This window comes from Cebidichthys violaceus, unplaced genomic scaffold (assembly GCF_023349555.1).
Source record: "Cebidichthys violaceus isolate CVI_PGR_0920_01 unplaced genomic scaffold, fCebVio1.0.p SCAF_28, whole genome shotgun sequence".
NCBI classification, from domain to species: Eukaryota; Metazoa; Chordata; class Actinopteri; order Perciformes; family Stichaeidae; genus Cebidichthys; species Cebidichthys violaceus.
This window is the reverse complement of record NW_027176461.1, coordinates 3,731,889-3,749,678: the sequence shown is the minus strand read 5'-3', so window position 1 is coordinate 3,749,678 and position 17,790 is coordinate 3,731,889. Positions and strand designations below refer to the sequence as shown.

The following is a 17,790-nucleotide window of genomic DNA, read 5'->3' as shown; positions in this document are numbered from 1 at the left end:
TGGCTGCGCAGAACGTCAATCACGGTTCCAGCGTCTCGTCCGGTAGGATCGGCCCGGGATCGTACGGAGGAGTTCCACACTGCCCACGTGACGCGTGAGGTGGCTCCCTTCGAAACAGCTGTCCGGAGATGTTTGATTTGAGTTTTTATTTTATTTTTTAAATTAGGAACTGTTTTAACCAAACTGGACTATTTACTATCAACAGTCCTCAAACATAAATCATCACTTTAATAGATACACTTAATAGTAAGACACTTAAAACCATTCACTGATCATCATGACATCAGAGGGAGCTCACCTTATTAACAATGATCTATGCCAGCATTTCTATATATTTATATTGTCGGGTGCATGTTAGTCTACTAACATAGAGACATATGGTGGTCTATGCAAGGAAACATGCTTATAACTGGAAATAAAACTTCTCCACTTAATTAACTTCTCCACACCATTTGCAAATGCTTTCTAGAGAAAAACTTTTATTTTGTCTCTGCACAAAAACAAATGCATGTTAAGTTTTCATATCATTACTTGACTATTAATGATATATTATGAAATTAAACCAACTTTGTGATATCAACCTGTTAAAAATAGATGTTAGTTTTTTTATGGACAATACAATTTGGACATGTCAAACTCATGCATGTCAGGTCAAATAAGAAAAACTAGTGCCACACACTTCATTACTCGTATTCTGCCCCCTACAGGCAGATGCTTTATTGCACAGCCTGAACAAAACAAAAGGGACACAACACTGTATTAGAGCCAACATTTTATTCTGTGACTCGTATTAAAGCCCAACACAAGCAGGATGTCAAACCTTGGATCGCACAGATAATGTTTATTATATGCCGTCATTACAAAGTGAAAACTAAACACTCTCTTATTAGTCTTTTTTAGTAATAATAAAGTACGTTCAAATGTACAGTTAGAGGACAAATAGGTGTTCATGAATGAAAGATAAAAATACTTTTAAATGTTAGAAATACATTTGCTTCAAACGTATGTGTCGATTAGGTCACTGAGGTTGTAAGGTGCACATAAAAGCAAAATGCCGGTTACACTTCTGTGGACAGTGTTGAGGAGTAAACCAGAAACACCTTGAGTCCCCAGGTCCAAAAACAAGTGTTGGTTTATATCCTCAAGAAGTTACATTAGATCAATACTAATGGTAAATATTTCTTCAAACAGAAATTAAATGTCTAAATTCTAGGGCTAATACGTATAATGACACATGAGCTACAATGCTGTTGAAGCTGAAACACTGTTTGTAAATGTGAGGAAGTGTAAAAGGATCAGACCATTTTCAGCAGAGTGACAATGAAACTAAAACTTCTGATGACAGAAATAAAACAATGGACAAACCCAACACACAATGCTCAGGCTTCCAGTACAATGAGGTCATTGTGTGAAAAAAGTTATTTAAGTTTTGCAAAGGTAGAAATAAACCTAATTTGACTCATAAAGGAACACCAAAAAAAAAAAATCCACATGATCAACAAAATTGCTTGGTTAACCAGTAAACTGCTTCAGTTATCTAACATTACATCTACATTTTGGACAAAGGAGCCATTATGGAGCAGACCAGCCCAGTGCTTTCTTTCCCGAATAAAGACGATTGTGTGAAAGGCCTTTTCTTTCAGGACCACGGTAAACATTCCCGTCTCTGCTGAGAGAGGATCCACAGTCCAAAAACACCAACGTGACTCATGAGTGGACTGATCCAATTGTCCACTTAGAATGTAATAGCTTCAATGACTAACCGATAGAACCTCCTCCTTTAAACTTCTGAACAACGATGTCTTTTGTAAAAGCACCACTGGAGCTGTATATGACAAAGGCAGACTGAGACTGGGCTGTTCGAGTTTAACGTCTCCTGTGTCCCCACGATATGAGAGAGAGAGAGAGAGAGAGAGAGAGAGAGAGAGAGAGAGAGAGAGAGAGAGAGAGAGAGAGAGAGACACACATATACACACACACACACCTCAAGCATTACAAGATGTAAATCATTCAATACTCTAGTTGTAGAGTACCTATAAATGCTGCAGTAGCAAAATAACTTCCCCTTGCAGGATTAATAAAGTATCTATCCATCCAAAAGTATTAAGACTCCTCTCGGTTTTGTTGTTTTTGATAAACAGGACATTAAATTTGCCAGTTTTCGCTCCTCAATGGCTCCTGTAAGAAACACGTTCTTGTGTATTTTTTTCTGTTGTAAATAAATAACCAAACACACGATTGGCAAACTGGGTATTTCACAACACAGTGTCCCGAAGGTGATGCGAACAAACCTATTAAAAGACAAGCTAACCAGATGGAAAATCAAAAATAAACCAATATGCAAGTTGAGCCTGAGGGAAGACAATGTGGCAAACGTCATCAAGATAAAAACCTGAAACAATTTTCCTGTTTTTTTTCTGTCCTTTTTCGAATAGCAAAGTTCACTCAAGGAACTTGTGTATAAAAACGTTTCACAAAAGAATAAACACCAATCGCACCGCTATCACTCTAGAAGCAACTTCAAACGCTAATTAAAAAAAAAAGAAAAAGATATGGCATCTTTGAGATAGTAAACGTCTTCCTCGGCTCCCCATCAGCTGGCGTGGGGTTTGACAGGAACCGCAGACTGACCCTCCGGGGCTCCGTTTAGGGGGGCGGGCCTGTCGCCGAAGTTCCAGTCCACCGGGTTGAGCAGCTGCATGGTCTTCTTGTGCGTCCAGATGGGGTTGATGATAAACGTGAGCAGGACGAGGCCGGTGAAGTAGAGCAGGCGTGGGGGGAGGGCCAAGTGGGCGTTGAACTCTCCCCAGTGGGTCAGGGACACCCACCACATGTAGTAGGTGAGCACCATGCGACAGTGGAACGAGTGGATCATCACCCACTGGTTGGCTCTCCAAAACAGGGTGCGTGCCCAGCCGGCCTGTCACGGAGGAAGAAAGATGGTGAGAGGAAATGACGCTAAGCATTGGGACACAAACTTTAAAATAACATAAAATTCACATCCTTGGAGCTTCTGTTAACTTAAGTCACATCTGAGAGCAGGAGGAACAGAGAACGTTTAGGTACAGATTCAATCCTTTTTATAGAACTTCCTCTTTGTAAGAATGTTATCTCTGCACAATCACAAGGTGCACAAGACCTAAAGAGGAACTAAATAACCTCGCAACACTTCCAGTCATTTCTATGGTAGTTGACAAGAATATATGGGACAAATATGAATCAACCAGCAGCATCAGATGCAACTAAAGCCTTTTGGAAGTAATGAGGTAAAAGAAGTCATGTGCAAGTTTAACTCAACGCATAACAGACACACAACAAAAACGTGCACTACCTTCAGTAACATCCAGGATATACAGGTGAATGGCGTGCTCATCTCCAGCAGCAGCGTCACCATCGACAGGAAGTGGCCCGAGTTGTCCCAAACTACCAACGACGCGAACCCCGACAGGGCGAAGAAATGGTGCGTCGCCAGCGGGAGGTCAAAGGACCGAAACACCACACTGGAGGTGTGGAGTGCTACATTCTCAAACATGAAGAACCCCGTGGCTGTGAGGACGTTGAACCACGACCAGTCTTCCTGTCCCCTCATTCGGTCTCTGGTCAACGCAGAGTCCTCCTCGGTCAGGGCCCGGAGACCGGCCGCGGTGCTCTGGATGCCAAACACCGCGCGAGTCGCCGCGAGGTTCCAGAAAACCTTCTCTTTGGCTATCAGGGAGCTGTAGGTGCGGGACAGCGCCACGGACAGCAGGTGGGAGAGGAGGAATATACCCACGTAGAAGCCAAAGCCCAGGGCAATGAGCTGAAGGCGGTAGTCCCACGAAAAGTAGTCCGCGCTGGGCTGGGGAAGAGGGCCGGTCTGCTGCTCGGGATCCATGTTGTGTGAGGGAGAACACCGGAGCTCAGCTGCAGGGGGGACTGTGAGAAGGGGCTGGTAGGTGCATGGTGTGTGTGTCACCTACGGAACAACTCAACCCTGCTGAAGGAAAGACAGCACTCACTAAAAACACATATTAAGCTCCTTTAAGTTACATGCATACAAAAAAAAGTTGTAATAGATGTTGAGTCTGTACCTGAAGCAAAATAAGGTGAGAGCGAACTTCTCATGTCGCAACTCGGTAAAAACAAGCTAACTAGTTCGATACTAAGTACAAAGTGTCATGTTATCCGTTTCACGCTCAGCCAAACCGTTACGTTCAAGCCCTTCACAAACACGACGAGTCACAGTCAACCTTAACATACAGTAACTGTGCTGTAAAGTTAGCACAACAAAAACAACCACGACGTGAACCCGGTGTAACGTTAGCCGACTCAAGCTAACGACATGCTAAGACGTCTGGTGTTTTGTTTGTCGCCACAAACAAGCGCGCGGACATCATTGTCATACGTACCGTATGTAGCGGTGCTTCTGCTGGACACGGTGTTCCGGTGCTTTGCGTGTTTAAGTGCTGTCCACAGCAGGACAATTCACATCATAAGACTTCAATTTGGTCATATGACCCCTCAAACAGGAAGTGACGCCCACTTCAAACCTCCGGATATCCCATTGGTCAATGCCGCTGTAGCGCCCCATCCGATTGGTTAATTCCTGGCTCATTGGTTATATGCATAAAGTCTCATAAAGTCAAACATAACATAGTTACAAATCTATACACCACACACAGTAAATAACATATATATATATATGGTTATACGTTTTACGTACAGTATATATGTTTTACATATAATTAATGTTGTTAACATCTACCTATTGCAGAAAATATAATAAAAAATAGCCACTATAATGCAATGTAAAAATAAAGATGAAAATGAGGCATTTCAATAGATCTGGACTGAAGGGGATAAATGATAAATGGTCTTATATAGTAACTTTCTAAAGTCTTCCGACCACTTAAAGCGCTTTACACTCCATGTCAACATTCACCCATTCACACACGCACATTCATTCACTGGTGGCAGGGTCTGCCATACAGGGTGACACCTGCTCATCACGATCTAATCTAAATGCTTATTGACACTCATACACTCGCACACTCATGACTCAGCCTTTTGGCGTTCAGTCTCTCACACATACGGACTGGAGGAGCCAGGGATCGAACCGGAAGTATTGTAACAGCAGTATTTGATTATGACAGGTTGTGCAATAATATCTATTCAATTTCCAAACTTTATGTAGGAGGGTTGCAGGAGGAAGTGCAGTTTACCCTCTCATGCACTGAGTGATAAGACACATTCACACAGACAGATAACCACAGAACTGCTGGAGGAAACCCACAGAGACACAAGGACAGCATGCAGGCTCCACACACAAGAGGCTGGGGGAACCCACCTTGATATGATGTGCTTGGTGGTTCAACAACTGATTATACACACACACACACACACACACACACACCATCTGATAAAAGCATCTGACCTGCAGAAGCTGCTACACTGGTGAGATAGGCTGCTATGTGCTTCTTAGTCCGTTATCAGAGGCAGAGTATGAAGGAGGTATACCAGCTACTGCACTTCGCCTCCCTCAACAAATACAACCAGCATTACATGTTGATATGGTTTCCCAGTCCTTCAAGTCGTGGAATATCTCTTAGCACTATATACAGATCTTGAGGACATCACTCACTGGTGGGTCAGAACTAAGTAAACCTCTTGGACAAATAGTAAAAAGTCAAGAAAAAACGGCAGCTTCCTTTGATACAACTACGTAGAGATGAATCATAATCACAGCATCTGATCAATTATTTAAGTCAAATTAAATCTAGATATTTTTTTGGGGGGGTAATGAAGGAAGAAGTGTGTGCTGTGAAATCCAACCCATGAGTTTCATTCTTTGTCCAACAGAGGGGGATCTTGCCTTGTATATTTGAAATGTATTGAGCGAGGGCAACGGGATGAGTTCTATGGAGTTCTTAATTTAAATGACCTAACCCAAGTTAAGTTAATGGCTGCTAAATTACTATGTTTTTTATGACATTAACATAATAACTACATGAACATATAAAACCAACAGAGGTTTAATTAATTGAAAGAAAAAGCATAAAGCAGTGTAGGTTTTGTTTAAATCAACATACTTTTTAAGGATTTCCACCTTCCTGACTTTCCCGTAAACTTTGTAGGCTGACAAAGACCTTGTAGGTCAAAACGTTGCACTAATTAAGACCTGAGAAGAGTGCAGCCCTGAAACACTTAAGCATCATATTCTTGCAAACGCTACAACCTGCAGAAGTGTGAGTATCAAGATGAAGATCATTCTTAAAACTCTTTGACCAGTGGTTGAGCTGGAGGATCTATTTTTTCAATAATTTACTCTTTTTTTAAGGGATCACAGTCAAAGGTGAGTGAACTCTTGATTGATTTTGGTGTCTCTATGAAAAATAAATACATATCAAAGGGGCTGTCAGCAATTCTGATCCAATACACTTTTTTGTCAAGTTCAGCAAACATCTCCTCACAGCCTGCTACCTGTCCACTCTATGTGTGTGCTGAAAAAAAAGAAATCTGGTTTTCATACAAATGCGACACTACGTAACACTCTTGCAGTCAATCAGCAACAGAGGGACGTTAGTGCCCAGGACAGGGGAGAGGCCGTGAGAGGGACGGTACATCTGGAGTATTTGTTTGGGTGTAGAGTTCAAACATCAACAATCTTTCTCCAAAATCCCTGACTCTACCTTGAAATTATATATCTCATTTTTTTATTTTATTTTAATCTTAAGCGATATTCTATTCTATTCATGAAATAAATAACAAAACAGGGATAACTGTCCCGACTCAGTAAAACAGTGAAAGATAAATGCAGCATTTTCTTTGACGGATGACTCAGAGCTGCTCTTCATCTTTATTTCAATCCTATTTTGGTGAGCTATACAGATATAAAATGCATGAAATGTCAAGAAAAGTTTGATAAAGTCATTGAGGTTTCCTCCTGTAGCCTGAAATACTGCCACCGGGAATACTGCTGTTATCGGGACGAGCGTCTGATGGCTGAATAGTGTAGTTTGGTGTCTGACAATAAGAAACGATCTTTACATTTTTACTCTAATTGGCACAGTAGCGTGAGTGCACTACTTAGTTCACGGTTTGATTTTTCACAGTAAAGAGGCACCACACAGACACATCTTTCCAAACGTTTTCTTCAAAAATTTAATTGCAGAACTATTTACACTGGATGACCTCAGCAATGATCAAACTACTCAAAGAGGCAAAAGTCTTTCAATAGCTCAGCTAGGAAAGAATGGAGGGAAATGCATATGTGGTTGCAAACTACTCAAATAATACAAACAAAAAAAAAAATAACCCAATGATACGGCAAGTTGCACTGAAATAACACACATTGAGAAATGCATATGTGATTGACTTAAATAAATACATAACATATCAGTGGGACAGTGGCATCATTTCTAACTCTCTAAAATGAATAAATAAGCCTACATTCAGAATCAGTATTTCGCATGCCATCATATCAGCTTATAAAACAACCATAACAAAGAAAAAATGACAACAAAAACATGAGCAAATGCAGAAAATAGTCATGTTTCAATGAAGCATATATTATATATTTATATATCTATATATATTTCTTTACAAATAATGAATATTTGGCATTATATTCATCCTCACTATAGATATGATATACAAGAGATGAAAATAGTTTTAGCTAAACGACTACCTTTTTTTAAATTGTATCTAGTAATTATAGAGTGGTTTCACATTCCAAGTTCAAGGAAGTGTTGTATGAGTCTATCTGACGCTCTCTTCACGGCATGGTTACGGAAAAAAAATAAGTCCCCTTGAAATATTTCACATCACGGGTCCTAGAGTTAAGAGCAGACAGTCGACAGTCACACCAGAGGCGAGGCCACGGATGTCGAGATACGAGCTGAAATAACAGAAAGATGTGATTGGAAATGGGGAAAGGAAGTTGGTGGCAGGAATGGTTTGCCTACACACAAAAAAAAACTGGGATAATGTGGCTGCGCAGAGTGATGATTTTACAGTATGCTGGATAAGTCAGAAAAGATGGCACTTGTAGTTAATCGCTGCCCTCATGACATTAAATGTGACAATGGTGCAATTGTCTTGCCCTTAGGGTTTCCAAGGTTTTGGTGGGTGACTAGCTGTTAAATTACCCTAACTCCACCACAGTTGAATCACGGTCGCGTTTTATTCCAAACGCACGTCAACCAGAGGGATCGTACATAAAACGCCAACCGGAATGAGTTTCAAGGAAAGACGCGGTCACGCTGTGACAGGAGGCCCTCACTGTTCATGTGAGTTCATACCTATTTAGACAAAAAATAGGGAATGGGTTAGAAACTTCTTTTTGTGAAAATATTTTCACTGGGAGACAAGGGAGACTTGACCCAGCAAAAAATGTACTCAGGTGATATTTTGTTTTTCTGCTCACTGTAGCTGTACATTAACAGCACTATATATATATCTATATCTCTATAGCACACATCATGTTCAACATTTTCCACTCCCTTGACTTCTGAAACTGATTCCACAAAACAACTTGAAATGCTCTGGTCTCATTGCAACTATGTGCACGCCTCTTGGAGGGGCAAGAGATATACTGTAGGTTTTAAACTGAACTGAGGTGGAGGATACACTTTATTCATTTCACAGCCCTGATCAATTTTCATAAAGAAAAAAAAAAAAAAAACTCTGTTGTTTGTAAGACAGCCTTCAGTGAAACTAGCTGAGCACAGATTGATAGAAATACGTGTGGCGCTGATGCTTAAGTTCTCCAGTACAGGCCACTATTCAGCAATACATTTATCAACACAAGCTTTGAAGGGCCTTGGAGGCTGTTTGCTTGATCTCACCAAGGACCCGGAATCTTACATAAGCTGCTTTGCTTAGTCAAAGGCAGGCTGAAAAACACCCCAGCACAGCGCCTAGCGATCGTCACAGAGCAGCCTTGCAGCTCCAACAACAGCGTACAGCACCAGCGCGGAGCTCTCGTCTCCTCTAAGCCAGCATATGTCAGGCCGGGTCTGTCTCTCTCCCGTCTGCCCGCCGCCGTGGCAACAGCAGGGGAACGTCTCCGCTCTGCCAACTGACTGGCATCACGCAACCAGACGCTTTCCAGAAACCCATAGTCTTTTCTTTAAAAGCACATGGATGTGCTTTTAAAGAAAAGTGTGATCTAACACTCAGCCTTGGGCTATTAAAAGCCGGATCTTTTAATTGAAGTATTGCACTGCATGTTTGAAACACTGTCCCCGCTGAGTTTGGTTACTCGGTGAGTACATACGTCTCAGCTCTCTTGAAAAGTATTGTCTGAGCTCTGCTACAAGACTTCATGTAAACTAAACCATGTCTCACGCATGCTGATCCGGTGAAAGGTTGTAAACAAATCAAGCAAAAGACGTCTACACTTGAAGTCACGGTGGGTGGAGAGCCAGAATTCCATATGGATACAAAAATTTGGCAGCAAAAAGTAAATTATATGCTATGGTGTGGAATTAAAAAAAACAAAAAACGTGTCAGCGCTGCACTACAACAACAAATGCACTTTCTCGTTACTGCCATATGATAAACTTCCCTGGTCCTACCCATAATGAACACTGGCACAATCCCTCAACCAAAAAGTCATAAAAATAGATTTTTATGTGATGTATTCATCAGCTGACAGCGCATGTTGTTGCATCGATCGTTTGTTTAGTACTGTATTCCTTAAATAAAAAGCAGCACCGTTTAGTTGGTTCATTACCCAAAACTTTCACCAACAGACGTCAGTTTTTAGATCAGTAATTTGAATATGACATTGGCAACGCAATTAAGACTGATGTTCTGACTCCATCGTTTGATGATAAAGAGCAGCAGAATTTTAGCTTTTGCTCAAGATGAGTTAACTATGTGTGGAACGTGTTTTATAACTACCTGGAAGTAAATTCTATAACCACTAGAGATTCTTATACAAGACCCCATAACGTTAGCTTCTTCACTTTCACAGCACGTACCATGATTGGGTCGCACCAGCTCTTCATAAATCCTCCACTGAGTTTGTGTGGGAAGTCTTTTTCTAAATTCTTAGCATCTACCGGCTTTCTTTCAAATTAGGGTTAGCGGTATTCATTGAAAAGAGTTCAAAATAGCTGAGTAAGCTAACGGCCATTTAGCCTGCATGTTATGTAATTTGAGGTGGGTTGTGTCCTTTTCATGAAGTTAGAATCTTCACAGTTTGCATCATTATTAAAAGACATTTTTGATCCAGCGTGACGTCATGTCAACTATTTGTCACGTGAACTCTTTAACTCCTCACTCTCTTTATTTCGTTACCTAGTTAGCTAGGTAACAGTTACACCTGGCTGGTTTTATGTGCGAGTACTTTATGACAACTAATCTGCAGAATCTATTTTGTGTGGTCGACCCATTTCTATTTAAAGTAGAAACCTCCACTTAGCGTTAGACACTTGCGTTATCAGAAAGCTAAACCTACGAAGAGCTGGTGCAATTGGTACATTTACAACATTGTTACGGGATTCAAAGGCAAATGATAATGTCTCGCTCACAACATCACGTTATGACAAAATATCACTGTGCATAGCCACAGAGAGCTACTATCTTACTCCTCGTGTATTTCCTTTCAACAGACTTGCAAAGTTTGAGTTATTTGGGACGTGCTGCTTGCATCCCTATGGAATGCCTTTGCCCTACTTTAGTTTCGTTATTTCCCAGCCTGTGAACGGCGTTAAGACGCTGCTTCAGGAGACTTTCAACAACACAGAACTTTTCAAGAAATATGAAGATTACAAATAATTTCTTGGATTAATGAAACTAGTATGCGGATATTTTGTTGTTTATGTTTTGGCAGTTTTTCTATCACTCCTCATTAACTGTGGCTGAGGGCGCTACTTGAAAGGGCCTGAGAGAAGTTTATTAGATGAAAACACAGCAGCGTGGTTTTGTGTGTGTGTGCGTGTGTGTGTGTGTGTGTGTGTGTGTGTGTGTGTGTGTGTGTGTGTGTGTGAGAGCCACGGCATGTATGCACCAAATCTAACTTTGTCAAAAGCAATAGAGAGGGCAGGCAAGAAGTGGACATGAGGGAAAAAAAAATGCACACCATGAATATTCTTCCCGCTCACAATTCAAAAATACAACAGTACTATTGTGAACTTGGGTATGTACATTTCCCTTGGAAATAGAGAGAATTGTAATAAGTGCATAAGTGCATTTGTCTACACATTTTGATCTAAGGAGTTACACAAACCTTCATAGTTTTTTTTTCTACTGCATTGACATGGTGAAAATGTTGGCACAAGACTTGCATGTTTTCAGCTTCAAGTAAATGTCAATATTTGAAAGTTGGCAACAGGAACATGAGATATATAGGAAAGTTGTTTAAAATGTGCATGTAAATGAGCTGACAGATGTCATTCTTCACACAATCCAGACCAAGAACAACGTTTGACTACAACCAGATCAAGTAGAAAACTGCATTTTTCAACACTGACCAGTCCAGAGCTTATAAGGGCTGCCTGAATAACCTTGAATGGGTGATCAGTGCCACATGCACATAGTTGAGGTATTTCAAGCATTGGCACTTTTCGAAATTTTTGAACTTACAACAATTTTGTGATATTTTGCTTGTAATTAACATTTATCCCATAAAGACAACAAAAAGAGTCATAATGTAACCTTAAATTATTGAAAAATACTGAAGGGTTACTAACGTTGACCATTTTTGCACAACTTGAAATAAATATAGTTTCTCTCATTTACTCTTTTTAGCTCAAAGGCCTGGTTGCTGGTAGGTTTTCAAAGCTGCACTTTTTAAATGGCACTTTGCAAATGCTGAAAAACTACGGACGTACCCATCCAGGAAATTGGATGAGAGAGCTTGTAGGCTGGGTATCATGATCACCAGCAAACCAAGGAGGAACCCAACCAACCCATGTCAGACACACATATCTGCTAACACTTATTCTGGCAATGGGAGAAGAGGCTCGGCACATCCTACAGACCAATGGTGTTTGGCGATGGGCGCTGAGGATGGCTATCGAGATCAGACAACAGATGGATAAAGGAAGAGTACAGAGAGTAGCAGTCTAGAAAAAAGGCTAGTTTTGAAGTTGTTTGAACGTGGGAGCAGGGAGAGGCGTCGACCCTGGACCCTATCTTCTCAAAGTCTAGTCTGAGCCTCGGGAATATAGATCTCGATGCTGTCTGCCCGCTCCGAGGCTGAGTTCTGCCGGAAGGAGGCTGCCCGCTTGGCTGCCATGAGCCTCCGACGGGCCTCCTGCCGCCCCCTGTCTGGGAGGTCCAGGGATTTCTCCCTCGTCACCAAACTCCTCTGTCGAATTGTCTTCTTTGGTACAGGAGCTGGTGGCTTTAGGGAAAAGTGAGGATTACTAAGGCGTGTTTGTACAGCTTTGATGAGTACTTCAACAATTTACTGGGTACTACAGTGATTCAAAAAACGCGTACAAACGCAGCGTCCAGGATTTTTATGTAGCCCTGTTGGCATGTTTTGATCTTTATCACAAACAAATCTGTGCATTTAAGTTTGCCAAATTTGTCTCAAAAGTCTGGAAAAGAAGGCAAAATAGATTATTTAATTATAACTTCTTCTAATTTTTTTTTCTGAGTGAAAATGCAACACCCTTCCACAACTATAACAAATATAAATATATAAAAAACAGTGCAACAGCACCTTCATTTGTTAGATAGGAAAACAGTTTTCACATAGCTATTGCACTGTGTGGTGTGGATTTGTTTTTCAGTAAATCTCACAAGATAAATAAATAAATCTAAATAATATATCAAAAATAAAAATATCTGGTCTAAGAAAAAAAGTTGATCATGAAAAGACTCCCTCCCTTAATCACTTGTGTACAGTCCCTAATCTAAAATGTTCAATCAAGTACATTTACATGAATAAATCAGTTTCAGTCTTTTAGGTATTTATCAGCATCATCATACAAAATACATGCAAGTAAAAACGCAGTAATATCTCTGGACTCACGGTGCCGAGGAGATCCCTCACCTTCTTCTCCGGGCTGTCTACGGGCCTCCAGTTGTTGTTCTTGATCTGCTGCAGCTGGTCAAACTTCATGGTGACATCATCGATGGAGAGCTGCAGCAGGTCCCAGAACCCAGCCAGGTCCTGAGAGGTGGGCCGCGGCATGGCACTGGGGTCCTACGAGGGAAGAGGGGTAAAGAAAACGCGAGGTGGTGACGCTAAGTGAAGAGCCACGTCGTTGGGTCAGTGCCTGTATTCCAGATAATAAGCACTGTAACGCTGACACACAGAGTCACACTGTGCCGTACGTACAAACGCATACAAAAGAGACACGAGCGCACTAGTTAGTGTACTTCAGCTTAGAACCACTAGATGTCCTCATCAGACTTCAGACTTCACAAATGCCAGTTTTGGGGATTTTGGTTGAAACGAGGGATGACGACTAGCGATGGAGACCAATCCTGTCTTATTTCCATGAAGGAGCTCGGAAATAATAATCAGCCTTTGTCAGTTCAGTCCTTTTCATCACTTAATTCCTGACATGAAAGAAACATCCGACCGAGGAGCGCCTCATTGTCTCCGCAACCGGCCGGCAGTTGCTGCAGGTTTTGTTGAGTCATGAGATTCTGTGCTAATACTTGATGTTAATAATAGATTTTTTTTTTAATAGGTAATTTTAGTCTAACTTTTTTTCTGTCAGGTTAGGGCTTTGTATGTAGTCCCATCTGTTCACCATGTTCATTATTCACAATCCATAAAAAGGTCATCAGTTCTGCTTGCAGACGTAGATATGAACAGAGATGCTTGAAAATAAAACGCTGTTTCTTTACTATGATACATATCCAGTCACAATGACTGAACATTGAGTGTGACTGTGAATGTTACCAGAAAAATCTACAGCCCACCTATGTAACCAAGTCGCTTTATGTACCCCTCAAAGAAACAAAGGTGATGGGTCGCAGAGTTCTATTGTTGAGAACGAGGTCAGGTGTAAGCGTTTGTAATCCAAGCACCTACTGCATGGTGTTCATGCACACATTACTTTGATTATAATCGTACTCGTAATTGTACTTCAAAATAATTACGCATTTCATGGCTTGCGTCTGAAGGATTATGTTTATGGGATGCACAGACTTAATGGTAATAGCTAGGTGGCATATGGTTTACAACCAGCATGATTGCAGTGGTTGAATGAGAGTAAAGCGGTTGCATATATTTATTCCTTGCAGAGTTCGAGTCATCCTACGGTTCCAGTTTCTTCCAGTCCGTCTCAAGCCGTCCGATTCTGCAATCTCAGCTATGATGGGACCCGTCGACTCGGTAACCTCGGAGACATTCCCGCACTCGCAGATCTCATGACATTTAGATTAGGTGGCTGCTGAAGGGTGCGGCTGTCTGATGGTTTAATAGATTTACAGTACGGCGGCAGCGCCTGCTATTTCCTATGCTACATTTATCGGTGAGTTATTTCAATATTATTTATTTTATTTATTTATAATTTTAGAATTTTCCTGCATGGTGTCCTGTCGTACTACCCTGTTTTAACAAACAACATATCAAAGCAATGCAAGATGCCGTGACCCTATAAAAGCTAAATGCTTCACAATAAACAAGCTGAAAATGTGAAAGAAAAGCTTTTTATTCAGTTACAAATCATTGAAGCAGATGACTTAAGACACATTGTGCATCAGTGTTGTGTCAGTGATACTGAGATTAAAGTTGAATTATTAAAAATAAAAATGTGGTCTGACTCAAATCCTCTCAATTTGCATAATATTCCAATAGAGAGCCAGCGTTTCACTTTAATATTGTCATAACATTTTGAGATTGGTATAATTCTCAAAAAAAATAAATTCTAAATGACTCCAGAATCACTCCATCATGTAAGGTAAGCAGGGAACAGAGCGCATTTCTGTTATCTGCAATTACCGAGGGGGAGCCTCGGCACTTCATCAGCTTTATTCTGACCCCTGAACTTGTGATGTTCTGCAAACTGTCTCAAAAGTCTCAAGGCTTCAAATATCCAGAGCTGGCAGATTTAGGAGGAGTCGGTGAGTTTTAAGCCCCGGCTGTGGAAGTGTGTAGCTCTTAATCCTGGATCTCCTCCCAGAGAAGAACACCGTTTGTCTCTCGTTTAGAGCGTTTTTAAATCAAACTTTGAAGAAAGTTGATCCAGGTAGAGAGAAATTAGACGTCTCTTTAACTTCTAACTTGCGGGACATTTATTGAACAAACTAAGCCAAAGTATGAAGTAAATGTTTGCATTAAATATGAAAATATGTGCATTTTGTCATGTGGAGAAATGCTGCATCTTTTTGTAAATCATTGTTTACTGTGTTACACAGTGTTACACAGTGTCCTCCACAGGACAAAGCACTTGACTTGGTCCAAAAGGCTGGTTCACTGTATCTAATCCCCTTTGCGGTTCCTTCTTCCCCCGAATGAGCAGTTTCTGCTGCACATTGCAAAACAAGCAACACTTTCCTCTCATTACTCCTCACCAACTTCGTTTGAAATATTGGGTACTTGCTCGGATCAATAAAACGAGTTGTGAACAGTGCAAGAAAGATACGCGGCAGAAATCTCTGACCCTGTGTGTGTTCCTGCACTGGATTAACAATAGAGCGGCTGAATACGTAGGTCTGTTTCCACCCGGGTTTTGGCTCAGCTGTTCTTCTCTTCTCGGGACAAAGCTGCATCACCACGCCCATCCATGCTCACGCGTTGCTCATCTCAAAACCTTCAGGTCACACATGAATGTGCTCGATGGCTATTGATTCTCAGTGTTGCAGCTTTCCCCAAATCGGTGATATTCAGGGAGCTCTGATTCAGTTTGTTAGCGCCGGCTAAAGCATTAAACGTGTGTTGAAGGGTGGAGACCTAAGGCTGCGAGGACACGCGTTTCTTGTGACGAAAGTTCATTTCACAGCGCAGCCAGTGTTTTTGGACTCGTTTGCTTTGTTCACTCTGCAGCGGTGGCGTGCTCATTTTTCTTTGCTCACTTAAAATTCAGATGTGATGTTTTGTGATTAATGCATATAGAAAAAAGCTGAATGGAGTCTCATCTTTTAAATTGTTGATCCGGAGCTTACGAATTGGCTACGAGACGGGACTTGGATGTGACTTGAATGCTACGTTTTTCCTCTGTTGCCGTGAAAATAACAAAATCTAACTTTTCTACAAAGACTGAGAAATGCTTCATACGTAGCAATATAGAGAAACAAATGGATAATATAGTGGTTTGAATAATGGAAATGGCAGCTGGTTCGTTTCTCCCTCATTTATTCCTTTTTAAAGCTTCTTTCCACTCTTTTATTTGTGTTGTATGCTTTACCATTCATGGAGGATCACACATAAATGATGTAGGGCTGCATAAAGACTTACTGCGCCTAATTGTCGATGATTGCGTGTGATTATGTAGATGTGAAGATACCTGGCAAAAGTACTGTTTCTGTTGTTTCTTTTGTTGTTATCGACAAACAGAACGTGTGATATGATGATAATATCTAAGTGTCATCAGTCCCTTGACATACAGTAATTTTGAGCATGAAGGACACACACACACACACACACACACACACACACACACACACACACACACACACACACACACACACTTACACACACGTCTACTCTCTTAGATGGGTTTCTTACCAGGTTTTGCTGACACAGCCAGTAGAATTGCTGGAATTTCTGGGACATAAGCAGCTGAGCGCTTCCCACTGCACTTCGGATTTTACCTAGGACTGAAACACACACACACACACACACACACACACACACACACACACACACACACACACACGCACATATCAAGAACAACACAGTGCAGTATATTAAAAACTAGAATCACTGCCTCATGGTTGTACGCCTCCGCCAACTACTCACGTTGCAGTGTACATCCATGTATGTTTTTCCTATGAGAAGTTTGTGTGAAATCAGCATAATTAGCATATGAATTCTTGAGTTGTGGCCTTTGATCACCAAATTCAAGTTTTTCTAATTTTGTGTCAAATTTGAAAAAATTCGCTGAATGTGTTCTCGAGATGTCTCGTTCAAGAGAATAGAACGGATGTGAGGCCTCAGTGATCCTTGAGTTCAGGAGGATGTTTATGCCAAATTTGTGGAAATTCCTTCTAGGTATTCCTGAGATATTGTGTTCACGAGAATGGAGCGTATGTATGATGGACGACCCGAAAGCATAACTGGTGCGGAGGCATAAGAATCCATCTTTCAATCTGCCTGCGCAGAAGCAGCCTCAAATCAGACAAACATGAAACTTTCAGCATATCACTCACTGTCCTCTGACATGTCATTCTCCTCAGCTTCCGCCTCCATCTCTTTACACCAGCCCTCGATCCTCTTGGTCTCTGTGTGGAGCAGTTGCATGAACCAGCTCCCATCCCTCCTCAGGGAGGGGGATGCCCTGCCAGACTCGCCCGACGAGGCCGCGTTCTCCCGCGGGGAGGGGGGTTCCAGCTGCCAGTTGGTCTCGCTGGTGGTCTCCCTGGGGCTGGGGGGTTCAGCGGTGGTACGGTAATCCTCGCGGTAGCTGAAGAGCCCCTGGGTGCGCACGGTTCGCACCGCTCCGTACTGGGTGGGCGTGCTGGGCTCTGAGTGACGCTGGAAGCCCCCGCCGAACTGCAGGCCCTTGTCCTCCATGGTAGGGAAGCCCTCCAGCTCCATGTCGGCCTGCACGGCTGCAGTCACGCTGTTGGAGCGTTTGAACCTGCCTTGTCTGAGGCAGAAAGACAAAGATGAATGCACACACACACACACACACACACAGACCGTAATGGCAAATAATGGCAGGGAGCAAACAT

General features: G+C 41.7%; 2 protein-coding genes across 7 annotated transcripts in view; both read right to left on the bottom strand.

Moving 5' to 3' along the window:
• Window positions 1-683: 683 nt before the first annotated feature.
• Window positions 684-4,478, bottom strand: cln8 (CLN8 transmembrane ER and ERGIC protein). Of its 3 annotated transcripts, none has more exons than XM_068721872.1 (3): window positions 4,389-4,478; window positions 3,332-3,997; window positions 684-2,920 (listed from the first exon to the last, which is right to left on the bottom strand). In XM_068721872.1, the coding sequence occupies exons 2-3, from the start codon at window positions 3,872-3,874 to the stop codon at window positions 2,594-2,596; spliced, it is 870 nt and encodes a 289-aa protein (XP_068577973.1). In that variant the 5' UTR covers window positions 3,875-3,997; window positions 4,389-4,478; the 3' UTR covers window positions 684-2,593. The 3 variants fall into 3 exon arrangements, with proteins under 3 accessions (XP_068577973.1, XP_068577974.1, XP_068577972.1); XM_068721873.1 differs by having other exon boundaries at window positions 3,332-3,976; XM_068721871.1 differs by having other exon boundaries at window positions 3,332-3,973.
• Window positions 4,479-7,143: 2,665 nt separating this feature from the next.
• The window catches only part of dlgap2a (discs, large (Drosophila) homolog-associated protein 2a), a 37,926-nt gene continuing 27,279 nt past the window's right edge, over window positions 7,144-17,790 (bottom strand). For 2 of the 4 annotated variants that reach the window (XM_068721570.1, XM_068721572.1), the window contains 4 exons: window positions 17,266-17,705; window positions 16,622-16,713; window positions 12,971-13,144; window positions 7,144-12,334 (listed from right to left, as the gene is read on the bottom strand). In XM_068721570.1, the coding sequence (XP_068577671.1) occupies window positions 12,128-12,334; window positions 12,971-13,144; window positions 16,622-16,713; window positions 17,266-17,705 (913 nt within the window). In that variant the 3' untranslated portion in view covers window positions 7,144-12,127. The remainder of the gene's footprint in view (window positions 12,335-12,970; window positions 13,145-16,621; window positions 16,714-17,265; window positions 17,706-17,790) is intronic. The other 2 variants (XM_068721571.1, XM_068721573.1) reach the window with 1 other exon arrangement.

Coding starts and splice junctions, on each gene's coding strand:
- cln8 (XM_068721872.1), bottom strand. CDS start 3,874: ATGGATCCCGAGCAGCAGACCGGCCCTCTTCCCCAGCCCAGCGCGGAC. Junction 2,921..3,331: donor TATCCTGGATGTTACTGAAG/GTAGTGCACGTT, acceptor CCTCCGTGACAG/GCCGGCTGGGCACGCACCCT.